At 41.9% G+C, this 26,696-nt stretch overlaps 2 protein-coding genes across 4 annotated transcripts; one reads left to right on the top strand and one right to left on the bottom strand.

The window, feature by feature from the left end:
* Window positions 1-206: 206 nt before the first annotated feature.
* On the top strand, window positions 207-9,885 carry plaa (phospholipase A2-activating protein). Its single transcript, XM_028979264.1, has 14 exons — window positions 207-430; window positions 902-1,092; window positions 1,332-1,432; window positions 1,519-1,639; window positions 2,059-2,226; window positions 2,616-2,751; window positions 3,094-3,263; window positions 3,391-3,542; window positions 4,184-4,403; window positions 6,515-6,580; window positions 7,090-7,161; window positions 7,405-7,512; window positions 7,762-7,929; window positions 9,151-9,885. Exons 1-14 carry the CDS (start codon window positions 282-284, stop codon window positions 9,720-9,722), a joined length of 2,394 nt encoding a protein of 797 aa, XP_028835097.1. The 5' UTR covers window positions 207-281; the 3' UTR covers window positions 9,723-9,885.
* tdrd7b (tudor domain containing 7 b) lies at window positions 8,759-26,399 on the bottom strand. 3 transcript variants are annotated; one of them, XM_028979238.1, is made up of 17 exons: window positions 26,286-26,399; window positions 25,383-25,594; window positions 25,151-25,295; window positions 22,940-23,126; window positions 21,837-21,919; window positions 21,258-21,475; window positions 20,451-21,010; window positions 20,001-20,196; window positions 19,814-19,925; window positions 18,462-18,664; window positions 18,241-18,375; window positions 17,597-17,680; window positions 16,461-16,595; window positions 16,231-16,341; window positions 12,971-13,500; window positions 11,923-12,083; window positions 8,759-11,271 (listed from the first exon to the last, which is right to left on the bottom strand). In XM_028979238.1, the coding sequence occupies exons 2-17, from the start codon at window positions 25,587-25,589 to the stop codon at window positions 11,051-11,053; spliced, it is 3,288 nt and encodes a 1,095-aa protein (XP_028835071.1). In that variant the 5' UTR covers window positions 25,590-25,594; window positions 26,286-26,399; the 3' UTR covers window positions 8,759-11,050. The 3 variants fall into 3 exon arrangements, with proteins under 3 accessions (XP_028835071.1, XP_028835082.1, XP_028835089.1); XM_028979249.1 differs by lacking the exons at window positions 25,151-25,295; window positions 25,383-25,594; window positions 26,286-26,399 and adding an exon at window positions 23,465-23,680 and having other exon boundaries at window positions 21,821-21,919; XM_028979256.1 differs by lacking the exons at window positions 25,151-25,295; window positions 25,383-25,594; window positions 26,286-26,399 and adding an exon at window positions 23,465-23,680 and having other exon boundaries at window positions 21,833-21,919.
* Between the last annotated feature and the right edge of the window lie 297 nt (window positions 26,400-26,696).

The raw sequence follows: 26,696 nt of genomic DNA, 5'->3' as shown, positions 1-26,696 counted from the left end.
CGACATCTGGTGTTTATGTCTATGGACATGACAAGGATGAATATTTCGATTTCCTAAACAATGATATGTATTTATTGTTATATGAGAGTAGAGTGATGTCCAAGTCAGAATCTGGAATCACCGCGAGGCTCCTGTATGAGAACACGCCGCACTGTGTCCATACACACGCTCATGACCCCGCGCGCATTGTTCAATTTTCGCTTCCGGTTCATTGATGTCCCCCTTTCCGCTAACAACATCTAGCCAGCTGCTCGCAGGAACTGTCAATTCATTCTCCGAGGATGGCTTCTTCTAACACTTACAGGCTGAGCTGTTCCGTCCCAGGCCATGAGATGGATGTGAGGGGCCTTGCTGCCACGTGGTTCCCAGAAGGAGCCTTCGTGTCTGTGTCCAGAGACAGAACCGCAAGGGTCTGGCTTCCCGACTCCAGGTACCCCACTGGCTAACACTCGCGCAGACGGATGGTTTTTATCCATCGCTGGCTTCTTGGCGTCAATACGAACCTGAACATTGATCTGATTAATAATCAATTCACTGGGAAGTTTGTGGTTCTCGGACTCTTCTAACGAGGTAGCGGTTTTTTTTGGCAGATGTCTAATTTACATGTACTTAAGTGAGAGCAGAATAGCTAACTAAACAAGACTATCTGAGATCCACCTCCCCGTTGTGGTCTTCATTCTCAAGTCTCAGTCTATTGGAATTCACTCCCTCTCCCCTTTCTCCTCAGTCAGCTAAACTTTTCCATGATTATTTTCTATAATGTATTTTTTATATTGTGTCCAAAACTGCCAGATGCATTTTCAGCTAATCAGGTAGGAAGTGAAAGAAAGTTTAGCCTCGTTGTGACAGTCCTAACTAACTGAACCTCATCTGTTCTCTTGCACTCTTTCTCTCTGTCCAGTTCGAATGGCTTCACAGAAATGCATTGTATGAATGGACACACAAATTTTGTCTCCTGTGTGTGCATCGTTGCACCCAGTGAAACGTACCCCAGAGGACTCATAGCAACAGGTGGCAATGACAACAACGTTTGTGTTTTTTCACTGGACAGACCAGACCCTCTGTATGTCCTGAAAGGACACAAAAACACAGGTAAGACATGCCTCGTGTAAGTTGTGCATATCTGTATCATGGAAATATTTAAGACAGATTTCTCTCTATTGTCATTCTAACGACAGCTGCTGAAATAAAATATTCGGTTAGGTAGATCTGTTTTTCGCTCACAGGTATAAGGCAGATTATATGTATATGTTGTATGGCATGTGTGGGTAAGCATTGTACATGCATGCTTAATCTGCAAAAGTTCTGTATTATGTCCATCATGTCAATAGTATGCTCACTCTCTGCTGGGAAGTTTGGAACACTCCTGAGTGGTTCTTGGGACACCACGGCTAAAGTGTGGCTTGGTGATAAGTGCATGATGACTCTCCAGGTAAAATAAAAAAAAAAACACTATGCACTTATGTCTGGGGACTTTGGATAAAGTGTAAGTTCACTGCATTTCACTGCATTTTTCAGGGGCACTCAGCAGCCGTGTGGGCAGTGGTCATCCTGCCTGAACAGGGCCTGATGTTGACTGGGTCTGCTGACAAAACAATCAAGTTGTGGAAAGCTGGAAAATGTGAACAGACATTTACAGGTGGGGCCTATGCTGTCTGGATTTAACATAATTGAATATCTGTTTAACAGAGGAACAGGTTAGGCAGAGTAATATTACTCTGTCCACTTTTCTGTCGTTTTTTTAATTCGTTTCTGGAATTTAGTGCATGTCTGTTTACTGAATTGTGCCACAAGGGGGCATATATAGTTTCTGATCATGTTCTGCATTTCGTAGTGCTGTATTTTTTTGGAGGTTAAAAAAAAGCTTCCGCTTCTAAAATCTAAAAATATTAACCGTAGTATTTTTATAATTTTTATGCACATTAAGTGTTTTCTTTAGCAGTTTATAAAATGTATGCAGCATTATTAATATATTTTGTAAATATTCAGTGAAATTACATTAAGTAAACCTTTTTTTTCCTCCATACTGTCAGTTGACTTTATTGTTCCTCCCCTCAGGTCATGAGGACTGTGTGCGTGGCCTGGCGGTGGTAAGCGATGTCGAGTTTTTCTCCTGCAGTAATGATGCCAGCATCAGGAGGTGGATGGTGTCAGGAGAGTGTGTGCAGGTGTACTACAGCCACACCAACTACATCTACAGCCTGGCTGTTTTCCCTAATGGACAAGGTACCCTGTCCTCTGTATAAAGATACTTTACCAGGTTTCTGATTAGGGGTGTGTGTTGGCAAGGATACGATATGCATCACGATCCATATCATACGATTACATATATTACATACGATTACAATATTTTGTGATGCTGCACATATTGCAATGTTGTACAGTTCACTGAAAATTCACTGTAAAAACAGAGCTGATTTACAAGATTCTGTGTATGATCTGTGTGGATTACATTCAATTAATAATTCAGCCAAAACAACATAACTCAGAACTGAATTTCAACACTGAAGTAGTGGACACCAAAAACATTAAGATAAATGATATAACACTAAATACTAGACTCACATTTTCTATATATGTTTCAGAGGCAATAAATAGGTCATTTGTGCTTTCAGATTTTGTCAGCACGGGTGAAGATCGCACATTACGGATATGGAAGAAGGGTGACTGTGTTCAGACCATTCGGTTACCAGCCCAGTCAGTGTGGTGCTGCTGTGTGTTGCCCAATGGAGACATTGTTGCTGGTGCCAGGTACGTACAAATTATTATTTATTTATTTTAACAGGTACAAAGATCAAGTAGCACACTAATGACATCACTGTGATATCATTGATGAAACTGAAAACATTATGTAATGGTATTCCAACCAATGTTCTGACACTTTATGTATCATACTTAGTGTCAAGGTTTTCAGCAGTTTAGGCTACAGATGGCCAAATTTCTGATCGCCAGTGACTCTGTGGCTGGTTCACTGGTTGTCCTTCTTTGGACTAGGAACACTCCCAAAAGCACTGTGGTTTTGGACATGCTCTGACCAAGTAATATTAAATTTGGTTATGTATATGTATGTACTTTGCCCTCTCCAATCTGTAGTGATGGTATCATCCGCGTGTTCACGGAGTCAGAAGAACGTGTCGCCAGTGCTCAGGACCTACAGGCCTTTGAGGATGAACTCTCCAAAGCAACCATCGACCCCAAGACTGGAGATTTGGGTGACATTAAGATGGAGGATCTCCCAGGAAGAGAACATTTGAATGAGCCTGGTATGGTGTAGTCATCTTGAATGTTTCTACTGTGGCATCAGAATTTTAAGCATTTGATTGAAACAATGATTGCTCTTACAATTCAATTTGTCACAGTCGGGTATCTGGTGTGTATGTGTGTGTACAGGGAACCGTGATGGACAGACACGACTTATTAAGGAGGGGGGTCACGTTGAAGCGTATCAGTGGAGCATGAGCGAAAGTCGTTGGATAAAAATTGGAGATGTGGTGGGTGGGTCTTCACAGCAGCCATCCAAGAAAATTATGTATGAAGGAAAGGTGAGGGTCTTGGTTCATGACTTTGTGTCTCTCTTGGAAAAAGTAACTACTCAATAAGCCCTGTTTTGTTATAAAGGGATGGAATGATCAGTTGGAACGATTAATGCGCCTTACTTTCTCATTCTGGACTACTTCTATTCGATCTTGACATGATGTGTGTTCACCCTTCCTTAATTTTTTTTTGCTTGAATAACGCTGTGTACATGACACACAATCTCTGTTATGGCCTACCAAATCAGACCGTGGATTCGTTCAAGAATCTCATTTGTCAAACTAGTGAATTTGATATATGCAACACAGTGTTTGCAAAATACACTTAAGAATGTAGTATGCTGTTAAGAAAAAATATGAAATGATTTTGAAAAGAAAAATATTACCAAATTAATTAGAAATAGTCATTGACAAGTTAGAAAAAAGACCATTATTTATGAAGATATTCCATTCATTAAAATACATTTCAAGGCACCATATTCAATTACAACATTTAATAATGTCTGGACAGGATTGTTGATCAATTTGATTAATATTAATGGACAAAACTGTTGGGCAATGTGGACATTTCTAAATTGCCCTAAAGTCATAAGCCGTATATATCCTGCATAAGACTAAATGTCCATATACTCCGCCTCCTCTCTTTTTAGGAATACGACTTTGTTTTCACTATAGACGTGAATGAGGGCGGGCCCTCCATGAAGTTACCCTACAATGTAACTGATGACCCCTGGCTGACCGCACATAACTTCCTACAGAAGAATGACCTGAGTCCAATGTTCTTGGACCAGGTAGCCAATTTTATCATTGAGAACACTAAAGGACACACGCTAGGATCAGCACCTTCTGTGGGATCTGACCCCTTCACAGGTATGTCAAAAGCACTATTCCCATTATGTTTATCTAGGCTAAGGGTTAGGGTTAGCCTAACTAGTAAATTGCATTTTTCTATGTTTTGTTTCTTCTGCCATATATACAGGCTCTTTCTCAATATATAGTGATTTCGCTTTACTTTAGAATTTTATTACACCAAGACACTTTAGAGAAAGTGACCATCATTGTCTCTGCTGCCATCATATCACACTTACCACATCATTATGGGGATATAATAACAAAGGCCTCTTGAATTGCGGCACAGTGTGGTGTGATTTTGGACTGACTTGCATTTTTGAAAATGATTTACAAAAAATGGGCTTGTAGTAGCCTAGTAGGTAATGCTTTCACCTATGAACCAGACTAGTACAGAGTAAGTCACTTTGGATAAGGACGTTAATGACATTAATGACATTAATGGAAATAATTATCTAAATAATTAATTATTTTTCATAGTATGTAATAACTTTGAATTGTGGGATTTCCTTTATGATGATGGGTGTTTATCAGCATGATTTAAAGGATGTTTAAGGTTACAGAACTTAGAACTAGAATACATTTATGGTTAAGTTTTATATTAACAGCTTACTGTGTGCTGAGATGGACTCAGTAGCATTAAAGTCTTTCTAGAGCTAAGGAAAAGGGTGTCTGTCCTCATGGCTTTCACCTTTGACATGGGAATGGGATAGATTTAACACACTAATAATGAGTGTTAAGTGACAAGAAAGAGAACCACTAACGAGAGAGCATGGCCAAATATGTTTAAACAAACAGGAAAAAAATGATGACAACTGCTTTATTCAGAAAATGTTATATGCTTATTGTGAGTGTCGTGACGTGACCGTGAGGTTACTTTATGCTCAACCTTGGTCCACCCCAGACACAGACAACACACAAAGTTCAAATGAGTATAGTAACACTTTATGTGCTATTTAGATCAACCAGTTAAAAATTAATGTTTGGTGCATATTGGAATAAAACACTGCCCGGAGCTGTTACACATCACCAGTACTGCCGATTTGATGCTGCCCTCCCCAACACACACACACACACACAGAAAATAGTGACAGTTCAGAGTACATATAAAAACCCACAATTTGTCAAAATAGAAACCACAAGTGAAAAACCACCAATTCACACTCTAGGATGGTTGGGTGGGTAATAAATCAGCATAATAGATCAACCAGGCTCGTTATCCTAACCCCCGTACACACACAACAGTCCTGAGTATACAATAAGGCATGTTTATATCTTAATAATGAAAAGGATCCTAAAAACTGTCAGTACTGGTCGGCTCCCACCAACCAGTACAAAATCCGTCAACCCCAACACAAACCAAATTGTTACCCAGATGGTTCATCCCGAGTTGGTCTCCCAGCGGTCCAACCCAGCAGATGAGCCAGGTCACGCAGTCCAGAACCCCACAAACACACCCAAGTCTGCCTCCTGAGTGCATGGCAGTGAACTCCGCCCAGTTTTCTTTCAGGCTTATATGAATGGAAACGTAACCTGAGAGTTGACGTTCTCACGCTCACCCACGTCCACAAACTTCCTCCTGATGTCGACCTCAGCTTCTGAACGACAATCCCACTGTAACACAAAATCAGTCGGGAAATGGATGTAATGCCCCAAGCCCAAAGGAAATAAAAAGCAAACCGGGAGTTACAACTCCGACATCCCTTCAAGGGGAACTCATGCTGCTGTCATTGACAGCGGCGATGCGATAACCATCGGCAACGTCACAGGTCCCAGGTCTAAGTCCTCGCCACCGCTCTTCTGACTGCCTGCCCCCCTACATAAGGTGGGCCTTATTTATAAGAAACACAGGCCTACCCACAACCATTACCCAGTCCTCTCTAATCAATCCATCAAGTCATTGGTAGGAACATAATAAATCATGATTAGGGTTCAATTAGTCCTAGACTCATTAATGAATGTCAGTCAATAGAAAAGTAAAACAGAAACATCTCATTAAAAACCATTACAACATTTCTACATTTCCATGTACTTGACATGAGTAGATAAAATGTACTTACAGAATACCTACTATACCTCCTATTTGTGTCTTGCACAAGAGTCAACCATGTCTGACCCATGTCTGTTTCCAGGTTCAGGTCGGTACATCCCTGGTACCTCAGACAGAGAGGGTGGTTATGGTGCTGACCCATTCACAGGTATTATTAATAGAAAAAAAATACAAACCGACATAAAATCACTTGACTGCATTTGTTTAGTTTGGTTGTGTTTGTCTAATATTTGAATGTGTGATTTCGAAATCCTTAAGTGTGACAAGCATGCAAAAAATCAGGTCTAGGGCAAATACAATCATTATGTACAACTCTACAAACAAATGACCAGTTAAAAATTGTGGAGCTACGGCCTGATAAAGCTCCTCTGAATCTATCTGATAAGGCCATAATACTCTTGAAGCATTTTTTTGCCTGATTTCAGCAGATCGGACTTTGGTTTCGTTCTTTATCATTTGGTTGATTTTTTTTAATTTGTATTATTTGTTTTATTATTTGTATTATTTTATTTGTATACCTGTTGGAACCTGTGGCTTTTACTGCTTTTGCACAATCTCAACTTACTCATCTCTTCTTACAATGGTGACCTTTAATGTTGCTGATTACATTAATTGAAATGAATGCAATGAATTGACTTCTTATCTGGTGCTGTTCAGGGTCTGGGCGATACATACCAGGGACTGGCTCCACAGTATCTGCTCCAGCAGGTGTAGCAGACCCCTTTACAGGTAAAATGTGCTTGTAATGCATAAAGTGAACAACCAATATTTAGCTGAATTTATCAAATCTTGTTTATGCTGTCCTTTGAACACAATGAAACTTCCAGTGTTCTTGCCAGGCTGCCCCTTACAATCACAGACCCAACAGCTCAAGAGGACTTCACATTACACCTGTTCACATTGCCATTTGGATACTAGAGGGTCAGCTGGTCCGATCCCTACAACACAAACTTTGATCTTGTCCTATTTTAGGTGGAAGTGCTTACTCATCTTCTGGAGTCAGGCAGACCATAACAAACATCTACTTCCCCAAGACGGATGGTGTGATGTTTGAGCAGGCCAATGCCACACAGATACTGGGTAAGCAGCCTCAGCTCAATTAGAAATCACTGAAATTAATGAAATATTACACTGCATAGAATGCAATGAATAGTCTTTTCTAACATTATTAATGCTCTTTAATAATGGTTATATGACAGACCAAATAGCTATTTGGATTTTGTTTTATTAAAGATGGTGTGCTGTTTTTTCCTCCCTTGCTTCTGCTGCTGCTATGTTCCAGGATGCTACATTTTGTATGATTTTCTTGTAATTTGTGTTTCTCTTTAGGCAAACTAAAGGAGCTGAACGGTGGTGCACCTCACGTGCACCAGTTAACAGAAGAGGCACTGAACAGCCTGGAGAAGCTTCTGCTATCCATCTCTGACCTTAAGACCAAAGGTCAACCCACTGTTGAACAGATCAGCCTGTTGTGGAAAACCTGCCATTGGCCTGAAGGTATACAAGTTGAAGGAGATATAAAGCTTTGTAAATGCACCTGCTCATTTATGGGTCATTATGGCATTTTTTTACAATATAGAACAAAACTGAAAACACAGGACTATGAAATAGCATTCGTGAGGTTATGTAATAAACAAAAAAACTGTAAATAAGGCAAAATGTTTAACATTTGAGGCTCTCCGAACAGGGAGCTGAATGTTTAAATCAAATTCAAATCAAATTCAAATTTTATTTGTCAAATACACAGTCATACACGGTATGATGTGCAGTGAAATGCTTTTTGCGACTGCTACAGACCACAGTATTGCAAATGTTGCAAGTAAACAATGAACCAATATGCAAATATTGCAAACATAACCAAATATTACACTTTTACGTCTTTAACATAAAATATGTGTAACTGGTAGGGTGAAGGTGTGCAAATGGGTTACAGACAATGTTTAAAGAAAAGAGAAAAAGAACCATAAAAAAAAAAAAGAGCAGTAAGGTAAAAAGCGCAGAGTGCTTTTGTGCAAAGAGTCCGGAGTGATTGGAGGTGAAAGTTCTATGTACTGTTGTTGAGAGCTTGGACAGCCTGCGGGAAGAAGCTCCTCCTCATTCTCTCTGTGTTGGACTTCAGGGAGCGAAAGCGTTTCCCTGATCGCAGCAGAGAGAAGAGTCCATTGTTGGGGGTGGGTGAGGTCCTTCACTATCTTCCTGGCCCTGGTGCAGCACCGCTTGCTGTAGATAGATTGAAGGTCAGGGAGCTTGGTAAGGATGATTCGTTCGGCTGATCGAACCACGCTCTGTAGGGCTCGCCTGTCCTTCATGGTGATGTTCCCGAACCAGGTTGAGATATTTCCCGTCAGGATGCTCTCTATGGTGCAGGAGTAGAGGTTCCTGAGCACCTTGGAGGGCAGTCTGAAGTCTGCCCTCCAAGTTTATGCTCCAAGTTTATGCTGAACAATGTAAAAAGAGGTTATTGATAAAGTATATGTTTGACTGGTAGTGTATCTGAAACTTTGTCCTATGTAGATGTAAAGATCTAGTAAGAAATAAATAGGTTCACGGGTAGAATTTGAATAATAATTGTTGTATAGTCAGAATGTCTTCTGTCTTCTGACTGAAACGGTTTATGCCTTATGTTACCATCAATGATCAAAGTACCAAATTCATGTGACCAATGTGAGAATTTCAATGTGACTTCACAGCTCATCCTCCTCTCTCTCGCTTTCTCAGACATAGTTTTCCCAGTGCTGGACATTTTGCGGCTAGCTGTGCGACACCCAGAGGTCAACAGGCAAATGTGCAGTGACACAGAAGGTGTGAGCCTCTGCAACCTCTTGCTATGCCTGATGGGCCCTGAGGGGCGCCCAGCCAATCAGATGCTAGCACTGCGTACAATGTGCAACCTCTTTGCGGCTGCACAGGGTCAAGAGCTCCTCCTGAAACAACGGGAAGCTGTGCTCTCTCGGGCTTCTGATCTGCGCTCTGTCTGCAACAAGAACATCCATGTGGCGCTGGCCACTCTGGTCCTGAACTATGCTGGGCATCTTCACGGGCAGCCCTCAGAGCTGGAGGCCAAGGCACAGTGCCTGTCTGTGGCCAGTACTGCCCTGGAGGTGGTGCAGGACAAAGAAGCTGTCTTCAGGCTGCTGGTGGCACTGGGCACCATGGTGTCAGGGGATGACTCGGCCAAAGGCCTGGCACGCTCACTGGGCATCTCCTCGCAGATCACAAAGTACTGCAGCGTGTCTGACCCCGCCAAAGTAGGGGACTGCTGCCGGCTGGTTCTAGGTGAACTGCAGTGACCTTTGAAAATCACACAGCACTATCCTCACAACCCCCATCTTCCCTTGGCCCACACACAATCACATCTGTTTCAGTCCATAGTTTCTATTTAAATTTTGTTGGTGATCGATTTGAATGCATGTGTGGCAAATAAAGAAGGTGTATAAATGAAGCTTTACTAAAGCAGGTGTTATGTCTTTCATTCAGATTAGGGGGTAAGAACCCTCTTCCTGAAAATATTAAGTTATACTCGGAACAAATACAAAATACTCAAACATTTTCACATGCAAATAATTAACACAGGGGATTTGCTTTTTTTTCTCCTTTATTCCTAAACATTTAGTTGTTAAACCAAAGGTCCATACACACACAAACCATGCTTAGTGTTCATGTAGATCTTGGCTGTTCATTCACACTTGTGCTACATGATGTGGCTTTATGCAAGTCAGAAGTTGACCAGCACCTCAGCAAAATTCACACCTTGTGCAGCCATTGTGTGAGGTCTATACTTGAGATGTAATCCATCAAAATAAATAGCTAAAATCCCAGGAAAAAGAAAACGTTCAATAGCCAAAATGTGTTGAACAGCAAAATGGCTTTGTAACATCTGTGGCGGTGGGAATATCCTTACTATTTCTGTAAACCTATTAATTCAAGACTCATGGAAGCAAGGCCATGTAAACATTTTACTCTATAAAATCACTTTTGGCTGTTTGAGTCTTTAGTTTTATCCAACTAAAAGAAAATTGTGCCTGAAAGCACACAGCACACCCCATTCCCCTCAGGAACAGAAATGCAGATAACGTTATTGCCTACAGAAGCATTCAGAAGATTACAGCAGCTTAAAAACACTGTCATTTCACCATTAAAGCAAAGCTTTTACTCCAACAGGATCAGCCCTTAGCGTTTGCAGTTATAGGTGCAGTGTGATACTAGATCAATGTGGTTGCATATTACAACCAGCTGAATAGTCCTCCTTCTTTCCAAATGTCCACTGTAGCCAGTATGTGCTTACAGTGAGAGCTGGATTCAAGCTGGCACCTGAAACGCACTTTTTAGAAACAGTATATCGATTGTTGTGGGCTACTTTAGCAACGTGGAAGAGGATCCAGTTCCTTTTCAGTTAAAATGACTCATTCTAAGCTTCTAAAACAAAATGTCATGAAAACATACTCCACTTTCCATTTGAGTCCATGAATTCCCCCAAATCCTACATTTTGCACCTTTTAATGCTTCATACTGAATAAAGTGATAGTAATCATCAGTCACCTTTTAGACTTAATCTAACTGAAAAAGAAATGGTACCAAAATGTTGCAGCTTCCCTAATCCACCGCCTGCATGATGCTTCTACGCAGATTTTGTGAGTTCCTCTGCAAACTCAGCCATGAGGTCATGCACCCAGATGTCCTTCTCCTCCTGAGAGGTATCCACCAGGTATACAGTGACCTTACGGTCCCAGGGATGAAACGCCTCCTGAACTGACTCAAGCTGGGCCACCAAAGGTTTCTTCTCCACATGGTTTCTAAAAACGATGGAAGCTTCCTCAGTCCACTGCCTGGGCTTCACACCTGTTATATATTAGAAAAGAGGGCAGAATTTTGATCAAATGTAAAGAATGTGAAGCATAAACAAGGTGCTGAAAACGTAATTTTCATCCTATATTTAGTCTAAGAGTTTACAAATGCATGTTCACTCTGGAACCTTGACAATACTCACTCACTTCCTGCACCTCAACCTCACCATGCTCATCATTAATGAACAAACTACAGCTCACACATTCCCCACTGTTCAGTTGAAGAGCCCAAAAAATAAAAGTAGTCAAGTCCCAGTGTGGTATATAACCCATTTAAAATTAAATCACACAAGTGCAGGCTGATAGTTCTAAACAAATTCAACATGATGACCTTCATACTTGTGAATGAAACAGCATCTGAACAAACAGCTTGACTGTAGCTAGTGACATCAAGTATGATCCTTTATTCATGTTCAAAAGTCAAAAATGTATGATCAATAGGACTCCTGTAAGCTCCTGATGCCTCTGGCCCTCCAGATGGTGCCATAACCTTGTAACCTGCAGAGTGCCTACATAGCCGACCATGCTTTTCCATTCCTTTGGTGCATGTATGCTTCTGTTCTGCTCACTTTGACATCAGATAATGCCTCATTTTTATATGTTGTGCCTTGTCAGATAGTCACAGATGTTCAGAATAAAAAAATACCTGCTAACTGGGCAGTGATGCCCTGGAATGGTAGCTGACGAAACTCCTGAATGAGGGGACGAAGCCGGGTAGAGCTGACCAGCTCATGTCTCCCATAGTCCAGTTCATATATAGACACAAATCCATTTGTAAGGATCCCTTTCACCAAGACACGGTGCCAGCTAGAGGAAAACAAACATACACCAGGTTACATGAATGTTTTTCTACAACCAAAAATCTTAAAGATGAAGAGCACAATTTGCTGTATACTGTCAGAAATATTATATAATCATGGTATTTGGTCAGCAAATGATAGAATGATGTTTATTCATTAACAATAAATAAACAAACACAACACTTTGTAACTGCATGTATACAGAGGGTAAGTATTCAGAGCTCCTTAAATTTTATTAGATTGAAACCATTGGCTAAATCATTTAAATTCTTTTTTATTCGTCAAATGTACACACAGCACCCCATATTGACAGAAAACCACAGAAGTATTGACATTTTTTTATTTATTAACTGAGAAAAACTGAAAGTATGCAGTCAGGTGCTGTCCTTTCATCTGATCATCCTTGAGATGGTTCTACACCGTCAATTGAGCATCTCTGGAGACACTTAAAAATGGCTGTCCACCAACATTTACATCCAACCTGTCAGAACTGAACAGGATCTGCAAGGAGGAATGGCAGAGGATCCCGAAATCCATGTGTGAAAAGCTTGTTGCATCTTTCCCAAAAAGACTCTGTATTAAAGCTGTATTAGATCAAAAGGGTACTAAATATTTAGCAAAGGGTCTGAATACTTAGGACCATGTGATATTTCCGTTTTTCTTTGCTAATAAATCAGCAAAAACATCACTAATTCTGCGTTTTTCTGTCAATATGAAGTGCCAAGTGTACATTAAATGGAAAAAAAAGAACTTAGATGATTTTAGCAAATGGCTGAAAAATAACAGTGAAAATTTGGCGTACCCATTGTAGTTCATGAGCTCACTCCAAAATTCAAGATCCATTATGGAAACATAAACAGCCACATATCACACAATGACAATTATCGAACTCACTTGTTCTCCACTTTGGCAGCATACACCTGGTTCTTCTCCACAGTTATGGGTTTCTCCTCTGTCTTATTGTAGTAAAGAATCATCTCCCCCATCAGCACCACCAGTTTGTACATATCCTGCCATGGCTGTATCACAAAGTGCCCAGGATGACAAGCCAGTGACACATAAATGTCCATATTGTGCCCAGCAGGTGGTAGCTCCAGTAGAGGTGGCACCTGAAAGATGGCTTTAGGAGTGTCAGGTTGTGGGCCCTTGGTACCTGGATGTAAATTGGATCTCTTTGCCTGGGATATCCGGCCTCCATTTCTGGCAGGACTGCCTGTGATGTTTTGGCTTTGAGTGGGTGCAGAAAGTGTGGAGGCAGAGTTCTTGGAGGGACTGTGACCACTACTAAGGTAAACATCTGCCTGGTGTTTCCACAGGTCAGATTCAATTAGCTGCTGGTTAACACTGTGTCCTGAGTCATGAAAGCTATTGCTGGTGAACAGGGAGACGTGCACCATGCTCTTTCCTTCATCCAGTTGAGCAACCTAGTATAGTGAGCAGAGAGAAGACCATTTGTGATTAAATACTTGCAGACAAGATCTTTCTCATATAAATAAATAAAAGTAATTTTGCATGTACGGTACAGGCCAAATGTTTGGACACACCTTCTCATTCAATGTGTTTTCTTTATTTTTATGACCATTTACATTGGTAGATTCTCACTGAAGGCATCAAAACTATGAATGAACACATGTGGAGTTATGTACTCGAAGAGCTTCAAGAGGTCGTCACCTGAAATGGTTTTCACTTCAAAGGTGTGCCTTATCAAGGTTAATTAGTGGAATTTCTTGCTTTATTGATGGGGTTGGGACCATCAGTTGTGTTGTTAGGTTACTACACAGCTGACAGCTCTATTGGACAACTGTTAAAATTCATATTATGGCAAGAACCAATCAGCTAACTAAAGAAAAATGAGTGGCCATCATTACTTTAAGAAATGAAGGTCAGTCAGTCCGGAAAATTGCAAAAACTTTGTGTCCCCAAGTGGAGTCGCAAAAACCATCAAGCGCTACAACGAAACAGGCACACATGAGGACCGACCCAGGAAAGGAAGACCAAGAGTAACCTCTGCTTCTGAAGACAAGTTCATCCGAGTCATTGATTCCACATGCCTGGTTCCTACTGTGATAGAGTACTGCAACAGATGACCTGGCCTTCACAGTCACCGGACCTGAACCAAACCGAGATGGTTTGCGGTAAGCTGGACCACAGTGTGAAAGCAAAGGGGCCAACAAGTAGTAAAAACCTCTGGGAACTCCTTCAAGACTGTTGGAAAACCATTTCAGGTGACGACCTCTTGAAGCTCATAGAGAGAATGCCAAGAGTGTGCAACGCAGTAATCAGAGCAAAGGGTGGCTATTTTTTGAAGAAACTAGAATTTAAAACAGTTATTTCACCTTTTTTTGTTAAGTACAAAAATTCCATGCCTTCAGTGAGAATCTACCAATGTAAATGGTCATGAAAACACGTTGAATGAGAAGGTGTGTCCAGACTTTTGGCCTGTACTGTATATAAGTACAAACCAAATTGTGGAAAAAATTAAAACTAAAAAAAGGACACAGTAAGGATATAACCGCTGAAAACAAATCAAGGTAATAAGGGAATCGCAAGACTAGGAGACACAAGACCACTTGGCAGCAGAGGACAGGCATTTACAGGGAGTGCAGAATTATTAGGCAAGTTGTATTTTTGAGGAATAATATTATTATTGAACAACCATGTTCTCAATGAACCCAAAAAAACTCATTAATATCAAAGCTGAATGTTTTTTGAAGTAGTTTTTAGTTTGTTTTTATTTTTAGCTATTTTAGGGGGATATCTGTGTGTGCAGGTGACTATTACTGTGCATAATTATTAGGCAACTTAACAAAAAACAAATATATACCCATTTCAATTATTTATTTTTACCAGTGAAACCAATATAACATCTCCACATTCACAAATATACATTTGACATTCAAAAACAAAACAAAAACAAATCAGCGACCAATATAGCCACCTTTCTTTGCAAGGACACTCAAAAGCCTGCCATCCATGGATTCTGTCAGTGTTTTGATCTGTTCACCATCAACATTGCGTGCAACAGCAACCACAGCCTCCCAGACACTGTTCAGAGAGGTGTACTATTTTCCCTCCTTGTAAATCTCACATTTGATGATGGACCTCAATGGGGTTCAGATCAGGTGAACAAGGAGGCCATGTCATTAGTTTTTCTTCTTTTATACCCTTTCTTGCCAGCCACGCTGGACGTGTGTGATGGAGCATTGTCCTGCATGAAAATCGTGTTTTTCTTGAAGGATGCAGACTTCTTCCTGTACCACTGCTTGAAGAAGGTGTCTTCCAGAAACTGGCAGTAGGACTGTGAGTTGAGCTTGACTCCATCCTCAACCCGAAAAGGCCCCACAAGCTCATCTTTGATGATACCAGCCCAAACCAGTACTCCACCTCCACCTTGCTGGCGTCTGAGTCGGACTGGAGCTCTCTGCCCTTTACCATTCCAGCCACGGGACCATCCATCTGGCCCATCAAGACTCACTCTCATTTCATCAGTCCATAAAACCGTAGAAAAATCAGTCTTGAGATATTTCTTGGCCCAGTCTTGACGTTTCAGCTTGTGTGTCTTGTTCAGTGGTGGTTGTCTTTTAGCCTTTCTTACCTTGGCCATGTCTCTGAGTATTGCACACCTTGTGCTTTTGGGCACTCCAGTGATGTTGCAGCTCTGAAATATGGCCAAACTGGTGGCAAGTGGCATCTTGGCAGCTGCACGCTTGACTTCTCAGTTCATGGCCAGTTATTTTGCGCCTTGGTTTTTCCACACGCTTCTTGCGACCCTGTTGACTATTTTGAATGAAACGCTTGATTGTTCGATGATCACGCTTTAGAAGCTTTGCAATTTAAAAGTGTTGCATCCCTCTGCAAGATATATCACTATTTTTGACTTTTCTGAGCCTGTCAAGTCCTTCTTTTGACCCATTTTGCCAAAGGAAAGGAAAGGCTGCATTAGGGCAATATAGCGAGTGATTAATCTGTTGTGAATAAAATATTGGTTATTGGTGATTCAATACAAGTCTTGTGTTCTGAAATGTTGGTGTGAAGAATTTGAATAGGTATAAATATAAATGTCTATATTGTACTCTGTCCTGCCCAGTGGGGAAAATGACAAAAAAGGGAATACAAAAAGATGGTCTCCTGTTTATAAGCAGAGGTGGACTAACCTTTATACTGCAGTCAGTGCAGTGGAGCACTGTGTCCCTCAGCCACTGCACTGCATCAGGGGTCCAGGAACCCACATTCACAGCCAGGTCAGCCAGACAACACTTCACTGCCTGAACACAAAGACAACAAAATGTCAGGCTGTATTCTACAGACAAAACTACATGCACTAACACATGGTGCTCTCAGCCTGGTAAGAACGTTTGGGTCGAATCCCTGCAAACTTACATACCTGGGGTGGTATGGTAAGGAGATCCCGGAGGAAGGAGGAAGGGATTTCTCTGAGTTCAAAGACTTCTACAGACGCCTGCACACCCAGGTCTACAAAAAGGATGTCCAATACTCGACTACCATGCAGGTTAGTGATCTGCAATTATACGAACCACATATTTATTTGTGTAAATTTAAGTCTGTTTTATCTGAGGAAAGAACAAAGCATGAAAACATGCTGGCAATGGGTACCATAAAATAAATCCAGGATCATAACATGCCTCACAGATCATACATTATGGTATAAATTTTTGTACATGGTTCAAGCTCCCACTAAAACCATTAGAATTTGATCCAAAGTTCATAAGGATATGATTTGTCAATCCACATAGCCTTATGAATACATAAAATTATTCATAGTTATACACAAATCAATTGTCAATGAAATATACAGAGGGTTATTTCAAATTGATGCAGTTGTTACTTTGCACTCAATCACTCATTTTACATAACCACACCTACTCAGGGTCATGGCTACAGGAGTTAATACCGAGACACTCTGTGCAGCAAAGAACTGGAATGGGTTGGAAAAAGGCCACCAGAGGGCGAATACATTCAACATATTCACTCACATGAGTTGGACAATTCACTCGCCTTTGAACCAGAAGACCCAGGTTCAAATCCCACTTACTACCATTGTGTCCCTGGGCAAGACACTTAACCCTAAGTTGCTCCTGGGGGGATTGTCCCTGTAACTACTACTGGAAGTCGCTCTGGATAAGGGTGTCTGATAAATGCTGTAAATGTAAATGTAAATGTAAATGTAGTAGGCACACCTTTGGACAGTGGAAGGGATCCCGCAAATACAGGATTCAAACTCACAACGTCTGAGCTGTGGCCATATTGCTAACCATCTCACAACCATGCGGTAATTGCTACTACAGTTTGGATTTATTTGCAGCTTCATTAAGCATCATTTTATTAAACACAAAGTCAAGGAACTGAGCGTATATTGTTTTTTAAAACTAAAGACTGTATAACAGTCTAAAAATTCAGTCCTGTTTCATGGCCCAATCACAGCAGTATGTTTTTCTTTGGTCCACAGATAAGAGAGAGAATTGGCACACGACAATATGTTCACTGATTATATCTGCTTACCGCCACACGAGACCATTTGCCTTTGTATCGTGCCAAACAGTTCTTCCCACAGAAAGGCCGGGAAACCAGGAGCTCTGATGTCACCTACCACACAGGATATTACATTGTCTCTCTCTCTACACACACAGACACACACAGACACACAAAGATATCAACCTATCCCTCTCCTCCATCTGTTGCACCAGATATAAAATTAAAAAAAAAAGTTTACACTTTCAACACTGACATATGTACTGATATGCCTCAACACAATACCACTGAAACTAAACGGTACTTGAATACTTTACCTAAAGTTGTGTATATGTGCCACTGGGTCAGTGTCTACTGGTCAGTGATTAGACCCACAGTCCTTAACCCCTGATTAGGTCCCTTAATCTCAATCTGGCCAGCACTCTGTAGATCCTTCTGACTGAAGGCTGGTTTAAGATTAGGTACAGTGTGGGTAGAACACAAATATATTTAGAAATATTGAATTACACTGGACACTCTGTGGCAAATATTCGTATTATATAACAAGTGTGTTTGATCTGAAACTCTCTGGACAGTAATTTTCATTAAATAGTCACCAACTAAAAATAAATTCAACACGTATAGAAAGAACAATAAACTATTTGCCAGAAAGAGGGAATAGCTTAGTCAGGTACTTGTGTGTGGAAGTATGAATCAGTCTTCTCCAGGATCTCGTTTAGTTTGGCCAGGCCACGGGAGGGCAGCTGACAGTAGAATGTACCATCAGAGCGCACGCTAGTCACGCTCACATTCATGTAGACACTGTTCACCTATAGAAGTTAAACAGAGAAATGGTTAGATAGGCTAGGTATCAGAGGGCTTTGCAGGAATTAGCATGAATGAGAACACAGAGTACCTGCAAAGGGCTCTCCAATGACTTATCGTGCAGGGCTTTCATGCAGGCAGCATTGATGTTCACATCATCATCCTGAGACGTATCATAGAGAACCACTACAGGGATCTCCTCACGTTGCACTAATTCTGCTAACATTATCTTGCCACTTGCCATGGACTCAAACATTTTCAGCACAGCTGCCTCCTGACAGAAGGGCCCCAAACCTGTGTGACATACATAGATGTATAAGTCAACAAAATAATATATTGCACAGGATGTAGGACTAACAAAAAGTTGTTCGCTGTACCCAGGTTGTACTAGGTCAGGGGTGGGCAAACTTTTTAGCTCAGGGGCCACAGTGACTTTTAAAAATTGAAAGACAGGCCCCATACATATTAGACATAAAAATAAAAATGGCATTACAGTGTTAATATTTTCCCCTTAAGAATGAAAGGAAACATGCAGAGAAACAAGCAGGTCCGAGGTAAATAGTTGAATGTAGGTGGGCGGTTAGTAGAGGTTTTAATCTGATCAAAACATTGCGAGGCTGACATTGATGATCTGTGTACCAAGCCGTTCCAGGTAGGAGTTTCGCACTGTGCAGCAGGCCACTCAGTGGCCTTGTGAGCACACCGCAAATTTAGATTTGTTGAACTTTGACCGCTGCGCACCGTTATGCATTTTCATGGTCTAGTGTTGAAAACACGTACAAAGCAAGAATGGAGGAAAAGCTAATTTTATCAGTCTCTGAGTGTCCAGAGATCTACCAGTTTAGAAAACAATGCATATTTTTTGCACTGAGCCCCACAGCAAATGCAGTGCATTGAGCTCAACTCGCAAATTTTTTAAGAAGCACAAACCTCGCAGCGAGCGCAGCACAGTCTGAAAGCAGCTATAGATTTGCTACAATGAGCAGAAAAACGTTTGCCGTTCAGTCCACGCTCACTTGACGCCACAAATACCAGGAAAATGCCTGGTTCAGATGACCGTGGCATCAGGTGAGCACAGACCTCAAATCAAAGCATCCACACAGGTGAACAAGACCTTAACTCGTTTTTTTTTTATAAATAATTTGATGTAACATAGAAAACATATGGGACTCATTGCGATGCATCAAGTTGTTAATCGAAACGCATCACCTCATTTACCTCTATCAGCGCCTATTGTGCCAGCTGGTGGAACACCAAGCATTATCGGACAAGGTTAAATGAAAGCAGGCATAATTATGATTTGGCCAATTCCTTACCAATCTTTGGTAGACTGAAATAAAAAGACCAACAGGCTAGATGTGGCCCATAGGCCATAGTTTGCCCACCCCTATACTTGAACATTCAGTTTTAAAGATCTCAGTTTTTACATCTTGTAGAACTCACCAGCCAGTTTACATTTGGTGGCTTGGAAAGGCAGTTTGAAAAACCTCTCATGAAGCTCCAGCAGTTTGCTTTTGCTAATGATCTCTGAAAACCCATGATCCACATAATAAACCTGCAATTCCAATATAAGAATCATTACACACGTTCATTTAGACAAAAAGTGTATGCTGTAAAGCTCAGGACTCACCTTTACTTTGCTTTTATCGGTCATAACCTCACACACTTGGGCACGAAGAATCTCCTCCTCTTCCTCAGCATGCACTGCTGCCAGCTGTCCCGCGGCAGGTGAAGACAGAACGTGCCTGGTGTTGTCCTGACGATAGAACTCCCTCATCTCATCCTCCATCTTCTCCTGAGCCTTGGAGTAGCCCTCACCAATGTACCTGTCCACACACAATCTATGTTATCCGAAGTAATTTGAATACAAATCATCCAGATTCAGTCACTCAAACAGAAATTAATGTCATGGCTAATGAAAAATTACTTTAGATAAATATTGTCTTCAGTTATCATAAACATTTTCATGTGTGAGAGTTCAACATTCTGCATTCCAAGTGCATATTCACATAAAAGATTGTGCAAATATTAATAAACCCTCACAGCACAGGTGGAAAAGTTTGCTGGTCTGCAGCCTTGCCTGAGTATGACGCTGTCAGTACTGGCTGCTTCCACTACCAATACAGAAGGGTACTCCTCACTTGGGATGAGGAGAGGGGGCACCAACTGACTGCTGAGGCGTTTGCCAGCCTCGGCCCGGGCCTGCAGATCTCTGAAAGGGGCAGGGTTACAGTTCTCATCCTCCCCTGCTCGCATGTAGAGGATGGCCCTCTTTGGGTTGTCGGGCATTGGGTAGTCAACTGTGCAAATGTCAGATAGCAATGAGAGGTTCTCCAGCACATGCTCAGGGAGTTTGGCCTTGTAGGTGTCCTGGTACAGCTTGGGCAAGGCATGGGCCCACAAGCCACTGCTGTACTTGAGGAGAAGCTCTCCTAACTTGTGCTTGAGTTCTGGGGACAGGGATGAAGGAGAGTCGGGAGGACTGGGGATGGCTGTTTTGGGCTTGTGTGGTTTGTGAAGGACAGGAGATTGCATTTCTTGTTTTGGAGTTATGACAGTACTGGGGCTGCAGGGGTGGCTCAGATCTTTGGCAGGGTACAAGAGGAGCTCCATAGGATTGCTGCTACAAGGTTTCTCCACCTAACAGAAGGGCAGAAACCAAATTCACCCTGGGTGGCTGAATTCAGATCTGAAAGCCACATTACATCAGATAATTACATCACATTACATCAGGAGATTAACTGTACATATACAACTGCATTACACATCACTTTCATATACTTACACATACTTTCATCCTTAACCATAAAGCTTACATTTTACAAGATTCTGTTTAAATGATGGTACCATGAGATGATGGAAAGTCAGGTTTCAGACAATAACTTACTGTGCAGAGATGTGTCCACTGCTCCAGATCTTTCAGTGCTTCGTTGGGCAGCTCTTGTTTATATAATTCACGGTAGAGTTGAGGCAACTTTGACACCCAGAATCCATGGCTATGTTTGTTCAGGACTTCTTTCAAGCGACTCTGCACCAGTTGGGGATTGTACCCTGTGTTAGATGCCTTTGGCTTTCCCAGAGGTGTACTCTCATTAGGGTTGGTAGCTTTAAAAGGAGACACATTTACAGCACTTACTGTTGTAATAAAGCACATCTATAACATCAACAACTATAAGGCCATCAGGAGATATTAAACATCAAAGTTTTGCTTATGACCAACTTGAGCTGTCTTTCAACAGCCAATAAGCAATCACCTCAGGAAGCTGTGTAAAGCTTTGTAACTACAACCCATAAACACATAGATTGTCCTATACTACACTTGAACCCTATGGCAATATGTAGTTCTGAGAAATTGAATAGCTCAGTAATTCTAACCAACAGTTATAAATCTGTGTTTTTAGGAGGGATCAAACAAATCTCAATGTTCCCAAAATTAACTAGTATATTCACCTCCAGTAATACCTACTATTACTTTGCTGTGTATTCCTTGACAGATGTGCATGAACCTCCTTCTGAAATCTGGAGGGAAGGGTCATCCTCTTGTCTGATCTGAAAACAAAAAGTTACAGTGTATTTCAAAAAGCAATTCACAGCTAAATAACAAATCATATTCACTAAACTGCATATTTAACAAAATTAGTAACCAATTTGCATCTGCTACATTACTTAATGACCCAATTCAAGTATCCAATTCAATTAAATGACTAAACAGAACTGTGTGTTGATCCCACATAATGGTGCAAAAAAAATGTTGCAAAATGTCCATCCAGTGCACCATTATTCATGTCTACAGCAGAGATGTTAAATAATAAAATAGCTGCTGAATTATCTGGTATTTTTCTGTGGTCAAATACACCAAGCTCTGTCTGTAACACTGGAAATGTGCTGAGTCATACCGGGTTGGTTTAGAATGGCTAATCTGTAGTAGAATGGCTGAGGATTAGAGGCCCCCAGCCCATGCACCACAGTTGTGCCACCCATAGTTCCCTCTGCCCTGTTCTGTGTGCCATGCTTTTTTTTTGGGGGGGTGGGGGTAGGGGTGAGAGAGAAAACAGAAGTAGTGGTGTGGGCTTGAGTGAGATCAGTTGTTTTCCCTGAAAAGCAAGGGGGTGGTGTTGTGGTGTAGAGTATAGGGTATCAAACAGCAACCTGTGCTGAATAAGCAGCATTTCGCCCTCAGTCATTCAGTCTCCCTCTTTCTCTTCCCTGTCCTGAATGAGGGATGAAATGATGAGCTGGTGGTAGTAGCTTAGTGGGTAACACTAACTCACGTATGTACCAAAAGACCCAGGTTCAATTCCCACTTACTACCATTGTGTCCCTGAGCAAGACACTTAACCATAAGTGTCTCCTGGGGGACTGTCCCTGTAACTACTGATTGTAAGTCGCTCGGGATAAGGGCGTCTGATAACATGCTGTAAATGTATGAGCAGTCATAACAAGAGTAAGACAAACAACAGCAAACAATTGGTCCTGCCACTTCTCTCTGTCCCTAGCTGTTTTTCTACCGAGGTAAATGCATATTTATGCAGACAAACCGTCACAACCCCTGACTGCTTATCAACTCACCTGTCTGAGGGCACTGAGCTTTTCCGGGTGGGAGTGTTTGGGGGCTTGTCCTGGGCTGTGTTTCTGGAGTCAGACTGGTTGTCCCTCACGTACCCCTGCCGGCCATCGCCATGCCCACCCTGCCGGCTACCTCCTCGCCCTAGTCTTCCCTGGTGATCAGGTTGTCGTAGTGATGTCCTGGGCTTGGCTGTTGGTTAGACAAATGTAAAACAAATGCAGAGCAAAACATCTTTCCTGAGACCCTGCTCCTAGGAATATATTTTATCAATCTGGCACAACCTCTGTATTCTGTACCTTTCCCTCCAGAAACAGTACCATATTTTTCAGTCCAGTAAATTTAGTCTCATGATAGTAATATCTGACAGACATGAATGAATTTAACTGATGTAGCATGAAGCCTCATTCATTCAGCTGTGCCGTACTGTTAGTGCAGCTGTCTATACCAGCAGTAAGCTTGATCTATCTTCACATTGTCCTTAAAATATCCTGATACCAAAGCATCCCATCACATATCCAACACCCTACCTTCCAGCCCGATATGACATCATGGTATGAAGCAGCTCTTTAACATGACATCATGCAGTCAGTCCAACCCTCCCTGTGCTCTCTCTCACTGCCTTACTCTCCGTTCTCTCGCACAGCTAAGAAATAAGAGCGTTTGGAGATCTCTGCTGCTGTATGCGCGAGACGGTGTTGGTTCTCCACGGATACCGCAGGCTGCTTTAAGAGCGAGGTTAGATGAGGCAAGCTAACAAGCAAGGGCTGATGCTGCAGCCACGGCATCACTGTCTGAGAAAAGAGGGGGGGAAGGGGTCAAAAAAGGAAAAGAGCCCAGCAGGAGCAGGCTGCATTGGCATGCAACGTGGCTCAGCACGGGAAATGAAACAGATGCTTCATTCTCTGTATCAGGGCTTAGGAGGAAACCACATGCCCCATTTTAACACTCCTATAAAATTCTGAGACAGAATGAGTCCCCCCCCCCCTACCTTTCTACTGCTCACTTTTGCAGTGACACCATTTGGCAGAAGGAAAGGTCCACTGTCTTCATACTGGAATTTATTCTTAGCACTTCCCAAAACCCTCATTCCTCCCTAGAACATATATAGGACAGCTGTGTTGCCTATATAGTTTACAAAAAAATGTAAACCACAAACATATTGTGCTGACATCACATCATCTATAGCAACATAATATATAGTTATATAGTAAACATTACAAATAAACATCTTTGTGTTGGGCTACCCTCAATAAAGTAACAAAATGATTTTGCAGGTCAAAATTTATTATTTGTGTGATTAGGAATCACACAAATCATGAGCAAGGAATTTAATTAGTGGCTACAATCTTATTACACTATAATTGATTCAAGCATCAATTTTGAAAGAATGAGGACCCAACATATTGGAAACAGCCAAGTGTAGAGTTAAATGAAGGATAATGAAATGTTATATTATAAAATAGCCCTTTATGTCTGTACCTCACAAGTTGGAAAGAGTTCGACCATTTCACACATTTAAAGTCCATTTAATATCGGGTTAATTAGGTGGCAAAACAATGTAATGCAAATGTGTAACAGAATACACAACATACAGTACAGGCCAAAAGTTCTGACACACCTTCTCATTCAATGTGTTTTCTTTATTGTCATGACCATTTACATTGGTAGATTCTCCCTGAAGGCATCAAAACTATGAATGAACATATGTGGAGTCATGAAAATAAAGAAAATACATTGAATGAGAAAGTGTCCAAACATTTGGCCTGTACTGTACATCCAAAGGAAACATCCCATAGATGGAATAAATCATACTTTGTCATACTAAGAAAGGTAATATGCCATTAAAAAAAAAATCAAATTTTTGGAACTGCTGCAACATCCTCTGGGAAATATTTGGTCTACAGATTCAAGTGTGCCAGCCCATGGTTAAGTTCCCTGACCTTGTGCAGGGGTGTACAGTCTTATCTGCATAGGCCGATACTTGAAACCCAGGCGTGGTGTAATTCAGCAAATCAATCCTCAAATAAGCAAGCAAACTAGGCAGTACATGTGAAAAGTGAAGAAGACTGGAGACACTTTGCAAGATATTGAGAATTCCTAACTATGATTTAACAACAAAAAATGCACTATATTGTGCTGGCAGAATTAGATCCATTACCATGACATATATTACAAGGAATAGCTACTAGAATGAGACTGTAAGCTCAGCTTACCATTGAGCATTAGAGGAGCAACTGGTTTCACTCTCATCTGGCAGTTTACCAGCTGTGGTCGGCCAGTCTTCTTTGCGGTTCGCTGACGGGCCACCAACTTCGCAACGTGCGCCATCTCACCGACCCCTGTGGCAAAGCACAGCACCTGCGAAAGCACATGCAATCTTCATCACTCGTCTTCACATGAACATTAAGAAACAGGTGAAAAGGAAAAAAAAAAAAAAAAACTCACCTCCCCACCACGACTACGCTCCAACTGGACCACATGGGGCATGCTTTGCAGAAGGGCGTCCAGGGTGGGGTGGCCCATTTGCTTGAAGGGGATCAGCTCTCCGGTCACTTCTTTATACTGGGCCTGCAGCCGGGATAGGGGCACCCCGCTCTTGCTGGGCTGCAGCACCGCCCGCAGCATCTTTTTCACCAGCTCAGCGTCAGTCATCTTTGCTGCAGAAGAATAAAATGTGCAATGTTCGCAGAGCCCCACCTGCTGAACCAACCCGCGGTGCCAGTGGCCCTGGTAAGCGTTCAGTTTCGTTTCACGGAGAAGAATGCACTGCGCACGCCCGGGCACACTTTCACATGACGCGTAGACAACATGGTTTAGAACCTCCACCTGAAAGTGGTTATGACGAAGGAAATGACTACAAAGGCACAAGTGAGCTTTAAATTCATTCCTATTCCGTCGCTTTCCACGGACGAGTGGTGGAAATGCGCCCTGCTCACGTGGTCATGAAAGTTTGGTCGTGAACTACAAACCTTCCCGGATATCTGTGTATTAACACAGTTGAAACGAAAACAAAATCATTAATCCATACAAGGGTTTTTAAGGATTTCTGCCATGTTCGGGAACGTTCTCGGAACGGTGGCATTCGGTGACGTCAGTGTCACATCCGCACCCATTATGCCGAGGGATGGGGCGCGCACACAGATACTCAGCCGGGAAGTTCATTCCACTTCCACGTCGACATAAAGAATTCCAGCAAGTTATTTTTCTAACATGGTCAGTCGCCTGAAGTGGTCGCACCCGGAAAAAAAAGTCGGACCACGTTAGTTCAAGTGTCACACACTCGTTGCTTCAGACTCGCAGGTAAACGGGGCGTGTAAGCCCGCGACGACGTGACGCGTGCTAACTCACCGCGCCGTGGACGTGGGCTGACGGAACCGGGTCGCTCGTCTGAGGGCTCCCTCCTGGAATGCTGGCCACTGTCGCTCCTGTCCTCCCAGGCACGAACACCGCCGTTCGCTGCGCTGGCTGCGTTTAGCAGTAACGTGATTGGCTGCTGGCCGCTATTTATCCCGGCTAATTAGCGCCAGGGCGCATGCGCAGGAGTTGGGCGCGTATTCTTCCTGCATCAGATTAGTTTTCAACCCTTCCGAAACCAAGCAAATCTCTTTTTGGCCTGTCGTTGTGGCCTTGTGGAAATATTAAAGCCTTTATTCCACTTACGGAGAACAGTGGTTCTCAAAAGTCAAATTCAGTACCACAAAGATTCTGACATACAATCATGTAGGCCTTATTTATCACATTTTTATTCATCCAGTGTTG

The sequence above is a fragment of the Denticeps clupeoides genome, chromosome 1 (assembly GCF_900700375.1).
Source record: "Denticeps clupeoides chromosome 1, fDenClu1.1, whole genome shotgun sequence".
In the NCBI taxonomy this organism is placed as follows: domain Eukaryota; kingdom Metazoa; phylum Chordata; class Actinopteri; order Clupeiformes; family Denticipitidae; genus Denticeps; species Denticeps clupeoides.
The sequence above is the reverse complement of the archived record's forward strand: the minus strand, read 5'-3'. Positions and strand labels throughout refer to the sequence as shown.